This window comes from Colobus angolensis, unplaced genomic scaffold, assembly GCF_000951035.1.
Source record: "Colobus angolensis palliatus isolate OR3802 unplaced genomic scaffold, Cang.pa_1.0 Scaffold129, whole genome shotgun sequence".
Classification (NCBI taxonomy): Eukaryota; Metazoa; Chordata; class Mammalia; order Primates; family Cercopithecidae; genus Colobus; species Colobus angolensis.
This window is the reverse complement of record NW_012114141.1, coordinates 4362432-4381670: the sequence shown is the minus strand read 5'-3', so window position 1 is coordinate 4381670 and position 19239 is coordinate 4362432. Positions and strand designations below refer to the sequence as shown.

Sequence of the window (19239 nt, the reverse complement as noted above, 5' to 3'; positions counted from 1 at the left end):
GCACTGAGTGTAGACTCAAATTCCTTTGTTTGAATCTTAGCTCTCTCATTTACTAACTTCACAATCTTAGACAATTTCCTTAACTTTTTTAATCTTTAGTTTTGTATCTGTCAGATGAGGGTAATAATAGTAATTACTTTATAGAGTTAACATTTGATGCCAAGCAAAGGTTCATGTTGGTAGTTGTGGTTGTTTTTATTATCATCATCATTATAATAATTATTAAATGTGTTGGAATTACCATAGAATTTGTGGGAAAGGGAGAATGGCAAATGTAGATATTAAAACTTCTATAAAGGTTTTATGATCAAACTAATGTGACAGTATTATGTGAATTGATCATTGTTCAGTGAAACAGTTTAGAAACAGGTTCAGTTTATATGGGATCTGAATATGGTAAAATAGAGAAAAGGATATTGTCTTGCTATATTTGGGTTTCCATCTGGAAAAACCATTAAATTATACATTTATTGGAGAATAAATTCCAGATGGTGTAAAAACATAAATATAAAAGCTAAAAGTATATAAAAATACTAGAATAAGATTTGGGATAAATTTTTTGGTAATCTCAGACTAGGAAAGGGACTCGCAAGCAAGGTAGGCTCATATATAAGTCAGATAAAAAGTCGAAAGCCTAAAAACAAACCAAAAAGGAGACTGGGGGAAAAAAATCTGTTAGTGTAGAATTCGTTTGGAAGCAAATAGCAGAAGACCCCATTTAAAATGACTTTAAACTGTAAGGAGATTGTTAACACACTTCACATGAAGTGTGGGAGTAAATGGTTCTGCTGCATTAGTTCATTAGCTTAAAATCTCTATCAAAAATTCCAGGATTTTGTTTTTCTGCTCTCTTTTCATTATATTGGCTTTTGTTGTGAACCTTATCTCTTTGTTATTTCCTCTTTTCCTTTAAATACTTGAAAATACCCCACAGTAAAAGACTTGATGATAGTGAATCAAATCAGGATAAAGTTATTCCAAATTACACATCTGTTTTCCAATTTTTTTAGAGAAAGGAAAAATAGATTGAGGAGTCTTATAATAATGGAAACGAGTTCTTTGGACAAGGAACAGAAACGTAATAACTGTACACTTTGTGATGTATGTGGCCCACTGTGTTTGTATGGAAGACTACACAGTCATATGGAAGATATGTTCTTGATCCATTAAAACAAAAATCTATCAGTTACTGAATAAGAAAGTATTATTAGCTTACTCCTGAGTGTCATTTTAAAATATTTAATTACTCCTTATATGTGTTTAAAATCCTATAGATTTTTTACAGAAAAATAATACCTTGCTGTAGAAGGACTGAATATTTAGCCAGCTCAAATTTAAGAAAAGAACCTTAAGTTTCATCACAAGCTGTTAAAGCTATTATTTTGTGCTAGGTGACACCCCGTTTAACATCGACCATATTGTTAATAGTTATGGGATTTTATTGAATTAATGAGACTGTTATCATGTAGTAGAATGTCTTGCTGAGTTAATTGAAATTGCCGAGATTATATAAATGGTATTAATGAACTTTGACTGCCTGATGCCTTAGCTTTAATAAAGACTGCTTGGTGGGCTAAATGAACACAGGCAGATAAAAGAACAGGTTCAATTTTGTGAACCTACAGGCTGTTGATGAAGAAAACTTTGTTACCTTTATTTTCAACTGACATGAGTTTGGAGTGCAGTGACTACTAACAATCCAGCAGGGATAAAAGCTTTTAAGCAGGCAGAAATGCTGACAATATAGGTGGAAGCAAAATACACATTTTGGGAACCAGAAGCATACTGTCAATACATTATTTTTTATTATGCTTTGTCAAATTTAAAGCATATTGAATTCATGATTATTTCTAGTATTTCTCTTTTCTTTTAAAGATGTCTATGTAATTGCCATTTGTAACTGTTAATAGGTTTTACTAGTCTTGAATTGATAGCAAAACCAAAAATGTCTTTTAAGTATTTGAAAAAAAAATCCCTAGTTTAGATGAAAGTCAAAACTGAACTTGTAAAATAGTTTTAATGGTATTCAAAAGACTCTTAACTTCCATTCTGCCAATAACACCTTTATTTATTGATTTGAAATACGATTTAATGCTATTCTTTTTTTCATATTGTAGTTCAGCTTTTCTCACTGTGGATATATTAAGTGGTAGATATTGCATTCATTCAGTCAATAGGTAGTGAGTACTTTCTTTGTGCTGGGCCTGTGGTAGGATCTGGATGTGTATACACACACACACACACACACACACACGATCACAGTTGTACAGTGTCCATTCTTACCTGCAGTACAGTACAGTACAGTAGTTCACGCTTTCCTGCTGTTTTCACTTTCTGTGGTTTCAGTTACCTGCAGCCAGCCATCATCCAAAAACAGTTGAGTATAGTATAATACAATATTTTGAGAGAGAGAGAGAGACCACAATCACATAATATTGTTACACTATATTGTTACAATTGTTCTATTCTTATTAATTGTTGTTAATCTTAGTGTGCCTAATTTATAATCTTTAATTTAAATCATAATTTTAATACCTTTGTCATACACATGTATATATAAAAACAGCATGGTTTATGTAGTTTTCAGTACTATTTACAGTTTTAGGCATCTACTGTGAGGTCCTAGAATATATCTCCTGCACATAATGGGGGACTACTGTATAGTCATTTCTGTGCTTATTTTATTATTTTGTTCCTTTCTCTCTAGACTACAAGCTCCATCAACGTTAGGAACTTGCCCACTTCATTCACTTTTGTGTCCACAGCAAATACAGGCATTTAATAGTTTCTGCAATAAGTGAATGATGAATGATGTTTGAACAAATGGAGAATCTAGACAGAGTGGTGTCACAGAAACTAGAGGGAAGAGAATATTTAAAGTTGGGAAGATTCATTTAGACAAGAAGTCTTTCTTATTATACTAGCCATAACTTGTTTTAAAATATATTTTTGGGCCGGGCGCAGTAGCTCAAGCCTGTAATCTCAGCACTTTGGGAGGCTGAGACGGGCGGATCACGAGGTCAGGAGATTGAGACCATCCTGGCTAACACGGTGAAACCCCATCTCTACTAAAAAATACAAAAAACTAGCAGGGCGAGGTGGCGGGCGCCTGTAGTCCCAGCTACTCGGGAGGCTGAGGCAGGAGAATGGCGTAAACCCGGGAGGCGGAGCTTGCAGTGAGCGGAGGTCCGGCCACTGCACTCCAGCCTGGGCGACAAAAAAAAAAAAAAAAAAGCACCACTCTTTCTTTTAAAGAGTGCTTGAAAGAGGGGGAAAAGCACTCTTTCTTTCAAAAGGGCATCCCACTGACAGCAAAGAAAGAAAACTTCATGATAAACCTAGCAAGAACTACGCAGTTCTGCAGATTTTTGGATTAGGAAAATCTGATGTTCTTAAAAATACTCTTCTCAAGTTAATTTCAATGCAATGCCAATAAAAATTTTAATGTTTTGTTTACCATTTTGTTTAACCTAAATGATAATGACACAACCTGTAATAAAAAAAATAGAATCGTCAAGATAAGTTTGAAAAAAAAAAAAAGGAGTAGAAAATAGGAAATATTCTAATATTTTAAAGGTCAAATCTTTATAATGGTACAATTATTGTTAATAATATACAAACCAATGTATTAGAGTAAAAGGCTGGGAAAAATGTAAGCTAAATATTTATTTTTTACTAAATATGGCATTTCAGAACTCTGGGGAGAAGATGAGTTATTCAACTTATCGAGTAGATTGAATTTATTGAAGATGAAATGATTAATCAGTAAATTGATACAATTCTTTTGGAGAAAAACATACTTATTTTCATGGCAAAAACTAAACTTATATCAGTTGAGCGAAGAATTAACTGAAAAAAAAAAAAAAAAAGGAAACTGTATTCCTCCCTAATCTCAACATGAGGAAGGTCTTATAGACATGAAAGCAAAATAGAAACCATGAAGAATTATTTATTGTATTGACCAAAGTGTATAATGTCAGTAAAATATATCATAGAAGTCAAAAGTAAGACTAATGATAAGCATGGTAAAATGTTTGTAACAACAATTAGAAAGGGTTAATATCTTTAATTGGTATAGAACTATTAGACATCACCAAGGAAAGGAAACACTTCATCAGGAGAAAAAGGGCAATTTATTAAGTAAAAACATTCAATAAAATTTTGGGGTTCAATCTTGCTAGGATTTAAATAAGCTATAACAATTTAACTGTGAAACTTGACAAAATTTTTAAAAAAACACTCTGAATATAGGTGAGGATGTGTGAGAGAATGATTTTTATATTCTTCACTGAGAGAATTCTTTCTGGAGACAGCTTAACGGTATACATCCTACCAGATGTTAACACATATTTTTACCCTTTTACCCTGAAATTCTACTTCCAAGGACTTTAATTCTGGAGAAATCATGAGAAATAGGCAGAAAAAGATCTCAAGGATATCTACTGAAGTTTTAAATTTATTTCTTAAGTTTTGTTTTTTGGCTGGCCTCCCTCTCTCCCTTTATCATTTTTTTTATTTTTGTTTTTCCTTTTCCATACTTTTCTATTGATATAATACTTATTATTTTAATGATTAAAATTACGGCACTTTCTTTTTGGAGTAACTTGAGACTATTCCAAGAGAATAAACCCCTCATGATTTTTAAAGCATAGTTAGTAATGCTCAATTTCATTTTTCTAGGTGTCTAACATGTTATCTGAAAGATTTTTTTCAAGGTTTGTTTAATAAGGAGTTGGTTACCTATAAAGATTGAAATGATATGTGGTAATTTGTCCTAAATCACAAGTCAATTGTCAATGAATCATAAATTGTTTTGTAAAAATATAACTAAATATTTTTAATTCAAAGTAGTGATAACTTCTATATTGAAGTCTGAAAAAGTTAACTTGCATATTATCTTTATGATAACAATTGGCTTTCTAAGAATGGTATACTACTACTAGACTGCAGAGGACTATGTGACTCTGGTCATCCAATATAGGAAGCCATCTCTAATTCTACTGGCAAAAGATTTATCTCCTTTCTGCTTTCGTATTTCCTCTAAAAGTGGTATTTTGTCTTGTCTTTTTATAAAAGAGCATCCCTAGTTACTAAGCAAAAGGAAAGCAGTAATTGGCTCACTTTAAGAGACAGGAAAAATAATAATCTATTTTAACTTGCTGAAATGTTTTTTGATGCTTAAGGGGGAAAGAAATCTCAATTAGCAAAGGTAGTCATAATGTGGAATACCGTATGTCACCACAATAATGGATCAGTAATAGATTTTTATCGTACCCTTTTAAGGACGGCTTAGTAACTAATATTATGCCTTTTTGTTTCTATACCTATTTTTGGTGAAAACCAATATAAGGAGGAAAATCGTATTTGGTGAAATCATTAAATAAATTGAAATTAACCTTATAGTTGAAGTAGACAGGAAAAAATTATGGTAGTTTTCTGATTAAACATGTTAAATCCTATTTTAACAAGTTTATTTTCTGTCATACCTTCTTAAAGTTGTTTCTTTTATCATCCAACATTTCTAGCTGGCAGACTTCAGTGCTTCCTAAATCTACAGACATCCTAATTTTGAGCCATTATATAATGAAAACATTGGATGTAATTTCCTTAGGTCTACAGTTCTTAGTTGCCCTTCTTACTGCAGATCTTAACACTGTAGCTCATGATTATAATTTGCATAAATGAAATTCATATTTATGAGTACAGATCTTGAAGCAACTGACAGGTGCAAGGTTATCTACCATGCCAATTTATTGTTTGTCATGTCATTTAAAAGAGAACTGCTCTCCGTGTTTTAAAGAAGAATACCTGCGGTGGTTGAATTAGAATCAAATTCTAAAAGTAGATAAAAATCTCGTCTTGTAGTTTTCCATATTTATGTGTTTCTATATTATACGGAAATTTTGCTAGTAGGAATTGGTTTGAAGAAGTATTTAACTGAGTTTATACTGTCCACTAATGGACCCTGAGTATCCATCTCTTTCATTTGTCTGGCTCTTTCATTTCAGGGTATGCACGAGCTGTTAGCACCTATAGTCTTTGTCCTTCACTGTGACCACCAAGCTTTTCTACATGCCAGTGAGTCTGCACAGCCCAGGCAAGTTGTTTTCTTTTTAAATATGAGCTCCATCTGTTTTTTAGCCCCCACTGTAACCTTTGTTTTTGAAACCTCAAAATCTTTTGAATGGAAGGTACTTACAAGTTGTATAAGTTGTAAACATTTGATTGTGTTTCTTGCGGTTAATTGTTAATTCTACTTAATAGTTGTTAGGACAGTTTAGCTGTAGGGCAAATTTGGAATCATAAATGTCTTTGGAAATCTTGATTCTCTATCAGAGGAAGACATGTAACTAGTGGATCAAGAATGGAACATTTTTGTTGTAATCACAGAAGTTCTAATAATTGATATCCATATATATCATCCTCTAATGATCCATTTTTCACTCCAAGCTGAATAAGACTTTATATATGAGATTATCTCTCCTCATCAGGTTTGACTTAGCTTAATTCATAAGTAAGGGAGCAGACCCACAAAGAACCTCCCTCTGTAAATAAACAAAATTGCTTCTCAAATTTTTTAGATACATTCATTTATTCTTTCCTGCATATAACTTTTGTAATTGGATTCAACTTAGGCTAAGTGTTAGAATTCATTTTTCTAACTTAAGATACCCTAACTTTGGGGCCTTCAGAAAATAATTTTGGAAATGGAGGGGTCTAGGACTGTCAGCTTGTGTCCAGGAGTATTCATCAGGTCAGCCCATCTATATGCAGTAAACGGAAAACTCACAGATAACATTTCACATATCTGATTATAAGATCTTTATTAATCAAATTATAGCCATACATTTTGCTGAGCATATATTTAGGCCATTGTTAAATTAACTTTTGTCTACTAGTTTATAGATTGGTATTTTCAAGTTTCCTTGAAGCTTTGCTAATTTTACTGAATTTTTTTTTTATCTTGACAAGAGTATAACCATATCTAACTTGCTTTCACTTCAGTTATTCTAAAATATAATCATGAAATTAGCATTAGGATCCTGTTTTAATGCCTTTTTTTTTTTTTGAGACGGAGTCTCGCTCTTTAGCTGTGCTGGAGTGCAGCAGCACTATCTCAGCTCACTGCAATCTGCACCTCCCAGGTCCAAGCGATTCTCCTGCCTCAGACTCCTGAGTAGCTGGGACTACAGGCAGGCACCACCTCGCCCAGCTAATTTTTGTATTTTTAGTAGAGATGGGGTTTCACCATGTTGGCCAGGATGGTCTTGATCTCTTGACCTCATGATCCACCCGACTCAGCTTCCCAGAGTATTGGGATTACAGGTGTGACCCACCGTGCCTCGCCTGCCAGTTTGTTTTTTTTAACATGTGAATGTATTCTTCAGTCAGCAACTCTTTAAAAAATGTGCATGTAGAATATAATTTACAAGAAAATATAGGTGATTGAAAATAGCTTTTAAATGTGTTGGACATGCTTCTTCAGCTGATTCAATCTGTTAAAAATAAAATAAATGCTTAAGAGGTGTTGTCACTGATAAATTGATGTTAAAATGAAAATAAATCCAGTTAAAGAAAATAAATCAATGTTTTGATATTGCATATTTGACCAGTAACTATATTGTCACATTCTGTATTTATTTGGAATAATTAGATAGTTCATTGTGGCATAGACAAGGCAGCTGATTTGTTTTTGATCTTTATAGAAAGAAAGCATATCATTTGTTAATGGCGTTGCTCTTTTCGTAAAAAAAAAAAAGACTAATTTTTTTCATTTACACATTATGTGAAAGTTGTCTTGTATAGAATAAGGCAAACTCTGCATTTTTAATTATTCAAAAATTACACATTTTGATTGCTTGTATTGCTTTTTTAAGTGAGGAAATGAAAACTCTCTTGAACCCTGAGTATCTGGAACATGATGCCTAGTAAGTACAAAAACTTTCTTTGTTTTATTTTTTTATACCATGATTATTTTAATGAAAGTTAAACCTAGCATTATGTTATTTTGTTTTATTTTTAGTGCATTGTTCTCACAACTTATGGAAACTGCTGAACCTTGGTTTTCAACTTTTGAGCATGATGGTCAGAAGGTAAATCTTATGGTACAGATCTTTTCAGTGTATGCGATGGAGCAAATGCTTTAAATAAATAACAACATATAACCAAAGAATAGTATATAGCCTTTACACAAAGGCAATGTGAAAATTTCACATAAATACATTTTTATATGTGTGTGTGTGAATCAAGCAGCATAAGTGCTTAGTTACAAAATTATTATAATCTTTCTCTTGCTACCCTAGTGAGTTGGTATACACATTATTACTGAAGTGCATAGGTAAAACCTATATCAAATAGGTTGTTTTGCTTTTACCAGTGTGTTGCTATTGAATTCATACATTTAGCATCAATATTCCTTACTCTTACTCTTATTCTTATTTTTAACTATTTTTAATTTTTATATAATTCACGTAGCACAACATGTACCTATTAAACTTTTAATGGTTTTTAGTATATTTACAGGATTGGGCAAACATCGCTGCTATCCAATTCCAAAACAATTTTTTAATCACCTAAAAAAAAAACTGCATATCCATTAACAGTCACTCTCCATTTCCCTATTCCTGCAGGCCCTGACATCACTAATATACTTTCTGTCTCTATGGACTTGCTGATGCTGGATATTTCAAATAAGTGGAATCATATAATATACTGCCATTTGTGACTGACTCCTTTCACTTAGCATAATGTTTTCAGTGTTCATTCATATTGTGGCATGTACCAGTATTTCTTTTTATGCCTGAATAATATTGCATTATATAGATATACCATATTTTGTTTATCCATACATCAGTCGATGGACATTTCGGTTGTTTTCACTTTTGGCTGTTGTGAATAACTTTGAACGTTTATATACAAGCTTTGTATGAACATGTGTTCACTTACCTTGTTATATACCTAGAAGTGGAATTGCCGAGTTAACTATATTTTTAAACTAACCCTTCCGCTATCTTAGTGATCATTATGGTTATCTCATTATATTACACAATATTGGAAAAGTCACAAATTCTTCTGGCAATGGATACTGTTAAAGAATTTGGCATATTGTTTCCAGTATGGTTTATTTCCTTTATATTGGTATAATTGATTGCATTCTGGTTAGAAACCATTATTACTCAGTCACTTCATTCCATCTCTTAAAAAATGAAATAGGTAATTGATGTTTTCCATGCCTTTGGCCAGCTCAGAGGTTGGCATCTACCTGCCATCTGTTTTTATACATCTTATGAGTTAAGAATGGTTTTTACATTTTTAAATGGTTAGAAAACTGTCAAAAGAAGAATAATATTTTGGAACATGTGAAAAGAATATGAAATTTAAGCTTCCATGCCCTTAAATAAAATGTTTTGGAACACAGTCGTTCCTGTTTGTTTACTTATTGTCTGTGGCTGCGTGGTCCTTACAGTGGCAGAGTTGCAGCACAGATTGTATGACTTGTAAAGCCTAAAATATTTACTCTCTGGCTCTTTACAGGGAAAGTTTGTTGACCCCTACATTAGGTGATAAAGTATTTCTGCAAATACCAACATGTTATATTCTGAAAGGGTTGTTGAAGGTAAAAAGCTACTGTAAGCGTATTTGGCAAACTACTTTATATTTTTGGAATAATAACCTTTTGTTCTTGGCAAGTTATGTGATGAAGTCATAGACTTACATGAACATCAAAATTTTGAGCAGAGTATTTGAACACATTTAAATATTGGTCATTTCTTATAGTGGCCATTTTGTATTTTATAACTAACTGAGTCACGCCAGTTGGGAAACTCAGTGACTAAACTGTGAGGGTTATCAGTTCTTGATTTTACCTACTTGTACTGATATTACTGAGTCAGCTTTGTAAAAGTGGCTTAGGCAAAACAAAGACATCATTTTATCAAGGAACATAATAGATGTGACTTTTGAACATTCATCTTAATTACTCGCATATATAAATGAATAATATATTCCTAAAAAGTATTTCTAGTGAATCCCTTTGTCATCTTCCTATTTTAATTATTTCATGGTGCTCTCACCTTTTTTAAAGAATGAGTAGTAGGCAGATAATAAGACTTCTTGTTTAAACTGTCATTGATAAAGAATGACATCCATATATTTATTACTTTCATATTTAAATAATACATGTTCAATTTTTCTGTTTTTAGGGGAAAGAAACACTGATGACTCCCATTCCCTTTGCTAGACCACAAGATTTAGGGCCAACAGTTGCTATTGTTACTAAAGTCAACCAGATCCAGGATCATCTACTGAAGAAACATGATATTGAGCTTTACATGCACTTGAACAGACTAGAAATTGCACCACAGATATATGGGTTGTAAGTATTAAAGTTTGTTTGTTTGTTTGTTTGTTTTTTGAGACAGAGTCTCACTCTTTCACCCATGCCAGAGTGCAGTGATCTTGGCTCACTGCAAACTCTGCCCCCTGGGCTCAAGTGATCCTCCCACCTCAGCCTCCCAAGTAGCTGGTTCCACAGACACATTCTACCAAGCCCAGCTAAGTTTTTATATTTTTTATAGACAGGGTTTCACCATGTTGGCCAGGCTCCCCTTGAACTCCTGAGCTTGCCTCTGCCTCCCAAAGTGCTGGGATTACAGATATGAGCCATTGCACCCAGCCTAAAGTTTAAATTTCAACTACATCAAATTATATAGTAGTTTCTAATGACATGTAAATTTCTATGTGTCTCGGATCCTTATAAGTAAAAATAAAAACTGTTCCATCTCCATTTTATTTCACATCTCTTTTGCGTGCCTATATGCATGCTCAGTGCTTATCACTTTCACATATGTATGGTATCTCATCTAATACTCCCTGTAATACCAACCCTGTAAATTGGGTATTATTCCTTTATTAGAGATGAAGAAGCTAAGGCTCAGATTTAGTTTACACATATTACACAGTGAAATCGTAACTCAAAGCCATAATTATTTAGGATTGGCTACATAATTTGCAGAGCCCAGTGCAAAAGAAAGATGCAGGGCCCCTTTGAAGAAATTAGTAAGAATTTCAAGCTGGTAACAGCAGATCATTAAACCAAGCTTTCCAAGAAGTTGCATGAGTCATACATGCCTGGAGCCAGCCCCAATCCTAACAATACTATAAAATGTTCGTGTTCTTTCCATTACATCATGTGATCATCTTTTACTCTACCCTTAGAGGTAGATTCCCGTGAGTAAGATAGATGCCTGTCTCAGGGACCATAATGTATTAATTTTCTTCAGCCACATAACTTCTGTAACATGTCATAGCAGAACAGGGAGATGGTGACTCTTTAGGGGTGCATGTATACGTGTGTGTGTGTATTTTTTCAGTGGCTTATAAGGTGTGTATGCAAATTAAAAAATAGTGATTTTAGTAAATATGAAGTATCTATGTAGTGCTACAGACAAGGGTTCTTTATATTGAAATAGTAGAACATTTATATGTAGTGCTACGCAGTTTCTTGGTAGATATTTTATGTAAAGCTTGACTCTCCATTAGGTAGAACATGCAAAATTGAGACAGTTTTTTATTGAGGTGTACATAGTAGATGCTCAATAAATGTGAATTCATTATTTGAATTGCAGAGAATCTCAAACAAGTCACCCACAGCCAGAGCTGTTTATTTAACCCAGAAAAGAGAATAAATTAGTATTTTATTTATGTCCTCATTTTACGCAGTCTTTCGTGAATAATAACTTTCAGCTGTTTTTCTTCTCTGGAAGCCCTGAACTATGACTGAAGAAGTCTGCTTTTCTGTTTTAATGCTGCATGTTTTCCTTGTTCTTACTTTAGCTTGACCTCATCATTGAGAGCTGCTTCATTATTCCCACTGGAAATGAGAAAATTGTGTGTGACATGTGGTATTGGGCAGCAGTGCAGGTTATTAATGAATTGCTACGTACATTTGAAAGTCTAACTAATATGTTTGTGATTATAGACATAAAAATTTATTCGAAATACCTAGTAACAAGGTCAGGAGTTAAATTTTATATTCCTCTCCACTGTGCAGTCAAATAATTGATATATCCAAATACAAAAGCACATTTTACACCCTCAAAAATTGCTTGCTAAAATCCAGAAATTGGTTTTAAACATTGGGGAAAGAAGTTGATGTTGAATGTGTTTATCATTTCTTTGAAATGCTTTATAATTTTTTGCCTTCTTGCCCAAACTGGTGCTTGATGTTGCAGTGGTGAAATAATTTATAACCAGAATGTTTCTGTTTCCTTTTCAGATGTTAGTTTCCTTTGGTTAGTTTCAGGGGCTAGTTTTATCTTTATCATAATAATTTATAGAATTTCTTTGACATTTTGACCAGTACCTTCCCATTAAAATCCCATGATCCATGACATAATTACTCTTAATCTTTCAAACATTATCAGCAATACTGAAAATACCAGGTCTTGCAATAATCATAGCTGCCTCATTTAGCTCATTATTTTTAAATAGAATCTCATCTGTATTTTTTTTTAAATACGTGTTTTTAAATCTTTGAAGAATAGATCACTCGTCTCAACTGGCCTTTACTACATTTTATAATGCAAGGATTTTATTTGCCTATTTCACATATTAATTTGGTTTTGTTATTACTATTTATGGAGCACATGGAAGGCCAAAGTGCTTGAATTTTCTTATATCCCTAAGCTGTAATGCCATCTGTGCTACCCATCTGTGTATTTTCTATTAATGACTATTGGAAACTTTGGGTCAAAAAACAGTGTAAGCCAGGCATGGTGGCATTTGCCTGTAATCCCGCCGTACTCGGGACTCTGAAGCAGGAGGATCGCTTGACCCAGGAGTTCAAGTCCAGCCTGGGCAACATAGCAAGACCCCCATCTCTAATAATAACAATAATAATAATACTGCAGTTAGAAGCATAGGCTCTGAAAAGAAACAGCCTTTGTTTTTTCATCTGTGAAATGGAAATTAAAAATAATGGTACCTAATTCATAGGGTGCCTGGGAGAATTAAATCATAACATACAAAAACATGTCGTGTTCCGTGTGTAGTATACATATAATACATGTTTTGACATGCTTTTATTATCATTGTTTGTCATTACCATTACTTAATTAGAATGTCATGGCTATGTAAATATGATGTCCTATGTGAATCATTAGTTAGCCCTTCCAACTCTGTCTTTGCCTTTTTTTTTCTTTTCACTAAAGCCTATGTATTTCTCTTACCTGCAAACTTATAACAGCCATCTTTTAGACCACTGTTTTCTAAAGTGATGCTATAGAAATTGGGAGTAAACTTTTAGAAATGGTCATATAGTTTGGCAGAATATTTTTATGTTCTAGAATTTAATATTATAGTTTTGTATCTCATGGAAATGAAGTAAAATATCTTATTCTATATCACACAAATATCTTAATCTAAGTAATTGCTGTGCTACTGTTTATTCCTGTTGGAAGAAAGTTGTTAATTTAGTTTTACATTCAGAATTAATACTTGAAAATACAGTCAGTGGTTTGAGTAAATATCACCAAGGGGCAGATGTAAAATTATCTCTTTTTAGTTTATGAAACTGTTTTCTCAGATTACATAATAATTCATAATTGTGTCATCTAAAGTGTACTTTTGCATGCCAGATATTTTGTAGAATTTTGATTTTCAAACAAAACAAAATTCTACAAATTTTTTGTAAAGTAAAATGTTTCAAGAAAATTATAAATTATAGTAAAAAGAAAAAAGAAAAAAGAAAATAAAAATAAATAAAAGTAAAATATTAGAACTTATAGTAAAAATGTCAATAGTGAATGAGCTGTTGGCTCATTCACTATTATTTATAAAATTCACTATATTTATAAAAATATAAAAAACTTATATTTTTACTGTAAGTTAAATGTATGGAAAGAGAAGTAAATCATAAATATATATTTATATGGGGGGAAAGTGTTAGCAAGATTAAATTAAGCCCCATGTAGAGTCCAGATTTCTGTTTTTAGTCAAAATTTTTAACAGTTGCATGGGACATGAAATTACTTAAATCTAGTCTGTATTATGGTTATAACTGTCACTAAATTTTGCAATTATTTTTAAAACCAGTTTTTCCAAGAGAATATATGTTAATATCTCCTGAGGTGGGAGATGTGCCATAAGTATGTACATTTGCTGCATTTTGCTAATAGATGTACTTAACAAAATTAGAATTCACGAATAGTACAAAAATATTACTTGCACTAAAATTGGGTAATCTCATTCTAAATTAGATAATCTTAGTATTATATAAATTGATGACATTTATTTTGACATGTGAATAAGTCCACCTGAAATCTTGAATATTATATAACAGCTTGCTTATTTAATGCTGTTACTTATATATTTAACTGTATTATCTTCTGGATGATTAAACATTTTTTGTTAGCAAATGTTAAATCAGTTTACTACCTGTATTTTGGGTTAAATAAAATTAATCTGCAATTAAACATTCAACTTAAGTGATTTTATAAAAAATATATCCTAAAGGTAATTTATGCTATGTTTTTCATCAATTTTATGAAAGTTCCTTCTGTTGCACATAGAATAAAGTTTCTCTTGCTATAATTTGAATAAATAATTAACATCTTTTTTCTCTTGTTCTTGAGAGGGAGTCTTGCTCTATTGCCCAGGCTGGTGTGCAGTGGTGCAGTCTTGGCTCAGTGCAGCTTCTGCCTCCTGGGTTCAAGCAATTATCCTGCCTCAACCTCCTGAGTAGTTAGGATTATAGGCACCCACCGCCACATCTGGCTAACTTTTGTATTTTCAGTAGAGATGGGATTTCACCACCTTGGACAGGCAGGTCTCAAACTTCTGACCTTGAGTAATCTGCCCACCCAGGCTTCCCAAAGTGCTCAGATTACAGGTGTGAGCCACTGCGCCCATCTTAATTAACATCTTGAGTTGTCTTTTGTTTGCCAATTATTGATTGGTGTCGCACTTAAAAAAAATTAGGTTCTATAAACCTGTCAATACATACTGACCAATTTCCAAAGTAAAATATTGACTGCATCATTTCCAGCTTTCCAAGGTAATTTTTTAAGAGTCATTTTTGTGGTATTTTTTAGTATGAGCATAAGAATGTCCTGGTATTTCATCACTTGGGGATTATTTTTGTGCAAAAGCCTCTAAAATATTTGTGTTACCTTTCTATCACTGATGACACGTCATGTTGTGAGTTCAAAAAACTCTAAATTAGAGCAGATTTATATAGAGATTCAGTGCTACTACAATATTCTTATAAAGAGACAAAAATTTGAAGTTTAACAGTTTTAGTAGGCCAAAATAACTGTTTTATTATCACTTTTAAATGTATTGAATCTGTAAATTTTTTACTATATTTTATACTTTGATATAAATAGAGTACATAATAGGCATCTGTGGGATATGCAATTAATGTCACTTTTGAGGAAAGACCCTCATAACACGCTTGGGCTTTGGCACTGTTAAATTATGAGCTCTTTACAACACCCATGGGATAAATTCTATATCCCCCAAATGCGTATTATACATCTTCCATGTCTATTTTCTATTATCTGGATTAGCAGTTGTTTTACCATGCAGTTTATTGTAATTTAATTGGGGAGATTCTTGGTTATTGATTACTAATCTGCCAAATTTTTGATATAATTTTAAAATATGTCATAGTATATTGGTTCTAACATACCATAGTATAATTACGTTGAATGCCAAGTTGGTTTTTTTTAACCTGTATTTGAAATATAAACCTATTGGTAAAAAGGTAACTCTCAGTCATCAGAAGTCAGTGCAATTATCAGCCTAAAAAATTATATCTCTCAACAGTTTAAGTAAAGAACTTCCTAAACACAGTTAACGATTGAGATATTCCTTTTTTAATGAGTTTTATATTATACATTAAACATAATACATGAAATATGAAGGATTAGAAAGTGATGATCCAATGATAGCTTGCTTTCATACATTACAGAATGTTTTCCCAGAATTATTCTTTTTCAGAAAGTCGGGGTTTCCCCCTTCTATGTGAAGAATTATCACTGATTAAGAATTATGGGGAAGAATAATTAAATATTTGAAATAATGACTCATAATTTATTATATTTATTATTTCCTGAGGGGTAGGCATTGTGCTAAAGGCTTTATCTTTTCTTTTTTTTTTGAGAGGGGGCGTCTCACTGTCACCCAGGCTGGAGTGCAGTGGTGTGATCTCAGCTCACTGCAGCCTCCATCTCCCAGGCTCAAGGGATCCTCCCACCTCAGCCTACCGAGAACCTGGGACCACAGGCACCTGTCACTATGCCCAGCTAATTTTTTTTGTATTTTTGGTAAAGACAGGGTTTCACTATGTTGCCCAGGTTGATATCAAATTCTAAGCTCAGGTGATCTGCCTGCCATGGCCTCCCCAAGTGCTGGGATTACAGGTGTGAGCCACTACGCCTGGCCAAAAGGCTTTATCTTATTTAACCTAATAACACATAGATACTTTTATTATCCCTATTTTGTTGATGAGGAAATGAAGGATTATAAAGCCTTATTTAGATTAAATAGCTACAAAGAAGCTGAGCCAGCCTTTGAACACTTGAGCTAATATTCACAGTTTAATTTGACTAGGACTATAAGTGTGGTAGAAAACTGAGACACCTGAAGGTTTTATGTGTCACATTGGGCCATGAGCCAAATTCAGCTTCACCAGATAGCAAAGACCCAGGCCAGGTCCAAGGCCCTGAATCAGAGGAATCTTGTTAGTACTGATTAGAAACCAGCCTTATAAGGAAGGAATAGAAAACCAAGGACACTGGAGAGCCTAAAGTCCACGGCCATGCCCCAAATCAGGAATAAATGAACTCCCGATCTTTCACATAGGATGTGCCAGCAGCAAATGTATAGCTAAAATCATAAGCCATAGCCTAAGGCTTAAATTTCCTTGTCGAAGTCCAATTCTGGCCTTATTTAAGTCAGACTACTTGATAAAAAAATGAGGAAGCTTGGGGATGGGGATCTGCTACTTTAATCTTAAACTTGACCTACAAAAAAAGAATTAATTGATGAAGTGAGAGAAACAACCTTTACTGGCAAAGTGACCATGTATTTTAGCATAGTCAAAGGCCAAGAAGGAAAGGTTGGGCTGAGTTACGCATGCACTTGCTTAGGAAGGGTACCATCCACATGCCTTTCTAGATAAAAATACACTTTTCCCACTGAGAGGTGAATAAAAATCAATAATTCAAGCAAGAGGAAAGCAAGTGTAAGAGGGCTACTGGAAAGCAATGTAACCAGTAAGATATGATTAAGGCTAAATAACTGAAAGCAATTGTCAAAAATAATCCTGTCAATAGCAGTGAAAATAATTTAAATCATTATTTGTATCTTAAGTCTACTTAATTCTAGTGATTAATTTAAAGATGGAAGGAAGTATAGAAGTTTACATAATTCATCAGTACACATGAAATAAATATATTATTGATATTTCTAATCACTAAATAAACGTTTTAAAATGTGCTCATAAAATATGTTTATGCAATAGGATTGTGACGATTAAATGAGAAAAATCATACAGAGTACAATACCTGACACACTGTAAGCACTCAGTCAATGTTCATTGTTAATAATTTTTACGTGTTCAGTGCAAAATTCCTGGCTATTAATAAGGCTCATAATAAGAAGTAGCAATAAGAAGAAAAAAGAAAATAACAAGATTATTTACAAAGGAAGCATAAAAGATGATGACAAAACTATCAAACGTTAGTTATGCTACTATACATAAATGCTTTAAAGTTACCTAATAAAAGGCAAAAATTATTGACTGGCTTGATAGACAATATCCAACTATATGCTTCTTAGAAGCAGCAGCTAAAATAAATTCAGATAGTTTGGTCAAAGGATTACAAGGACAGCAACTGTAATATCAAGATAATATACTTCAAAAAAAGCATTGAAAGAAACAATATCGTTGTATATTCATAAAACATTCAGTTCTTCATAGACATACAATAGCCTTGAATTTTGGTATGTAAAATCCATGACAGTAAGGAGTTTTTCATTAATATATTTCAAATGCCTTCCCTAAACTGAACCTGGCATGTGGTAAACGCTCAGCAAATAATTTTTGAGTACATGAGAAGGTGAATGAATGGGAAGGAAAGAAAAACAAAAGAAGGAAAGATCACAAACCAGTAATACAAGGATCTGATTATTCAAAATATGATATGGTGAAAATTTTGTTGCTATTTTAAGGAACATCAAATAATAAAAATGAAACAATTACAACTCTAAATAATTAGTAGAAAACATACACGAATAACCTATCTTCTAATGACAATAGATTTTGTAAGAATATCAGTGAAGACATTCTAGAAGGTAATCTGGAAATTTGACTACCTCAAAATTTCAGTCCAGGCTGGGGGTAGTGGTGCTGCCTGATTCTTGTATCATTCTTTGCTCAATTAAACTCTGTTAAATTAAAAAAAAAAAATTGAGTCAATAAAATTCAATGCAAATTTTTCCTTATGACTTTTAAGTTGATTTAAAAAGTTTAACACACATAAAGAAATAATATAAAGAATAAAATATAAATTTTTATTTTTTAGATATAAAGAGTCCTAAATTTGGTAAGAAATCACTAATCCATTAAGTAGAACAGTAAAATGAATCAACAAATCATAAGGAAAAATTAACAATAACCAGTACATACAATGAAAACTTTCAGCTATTCAAATATTTAAAGAAACAGAAATTAGGTGGCTAATGCTTATAATCCCAGCACTGAAAGCTTGTGGCGGGAAGAGATCTTGAGGCCAGGAGTTTGAGATCATGCTGGGCAAGGTAGTGAGACCCTTGTAAAAAAAAGAAAGAAAGAAAAAGGAAAAAAAAGAAACAAAAAATTAGCCAGGTATGGTGGTGCACACCTATAGTCCCAGAGACCTGAGAGTAGATCCTGTCTCTAAAAAATAAAGAAAAAAAAAAAAAAAAGGAAAGAAATACAAATTAAATAGCATAATATAATTTTCATTTAGATTGATAGAGATTAGAGAAAATTGTGCTCAATGTTGATATAATCATTTAGGAGGCAATTGGGAGGGAAAGTCGGAAGTCTGATCAATTGGGTTCTTTGACTCATTTTACTTTTTATTTTTTCATTATACTTGATTTTCTAGGGTACATGTGCACAATGTGCAGGTTTGTTACATATGTATACATGTGCCATGCTGGTGTGCTGCACCCATTAACTCATCATTT

The 19239-nt window shown here is 32.8% G+C and overlaps 1 protein-coding gene across 3 annotated transcripts in view; it reads left to right on the top strand.

Annotated features, from left to right (window-relative positions):
- TBC1D5 (TBC1 domain family, member 5) overlaps positions 1-19239 on the top strand; it is a 582411-nt gene that overhangs the window by 342983 nt on the left and 220189 nt on the right. For all 3 annotated transcript variants that reach the window (XM_011933724.1, XM_011933723.1, XM_011933725.1), the window contains 4 exons: positions 6009-6097; positions 7878-7928; positions 8024-8093; positions 10203-10375. In XM_011933724.1, the coding sequence (XP_011789114.1) occupies positions 6009-6097; positions 7878-7928; positions 8024-8093; positions 10203-10375 (383 nt within the window). The remainder of the gene's footprint in view (positions 1-6008; positions 6098-7877; positions 7929-8023; positions 8094-10202; positions 10376-19239) is intronic.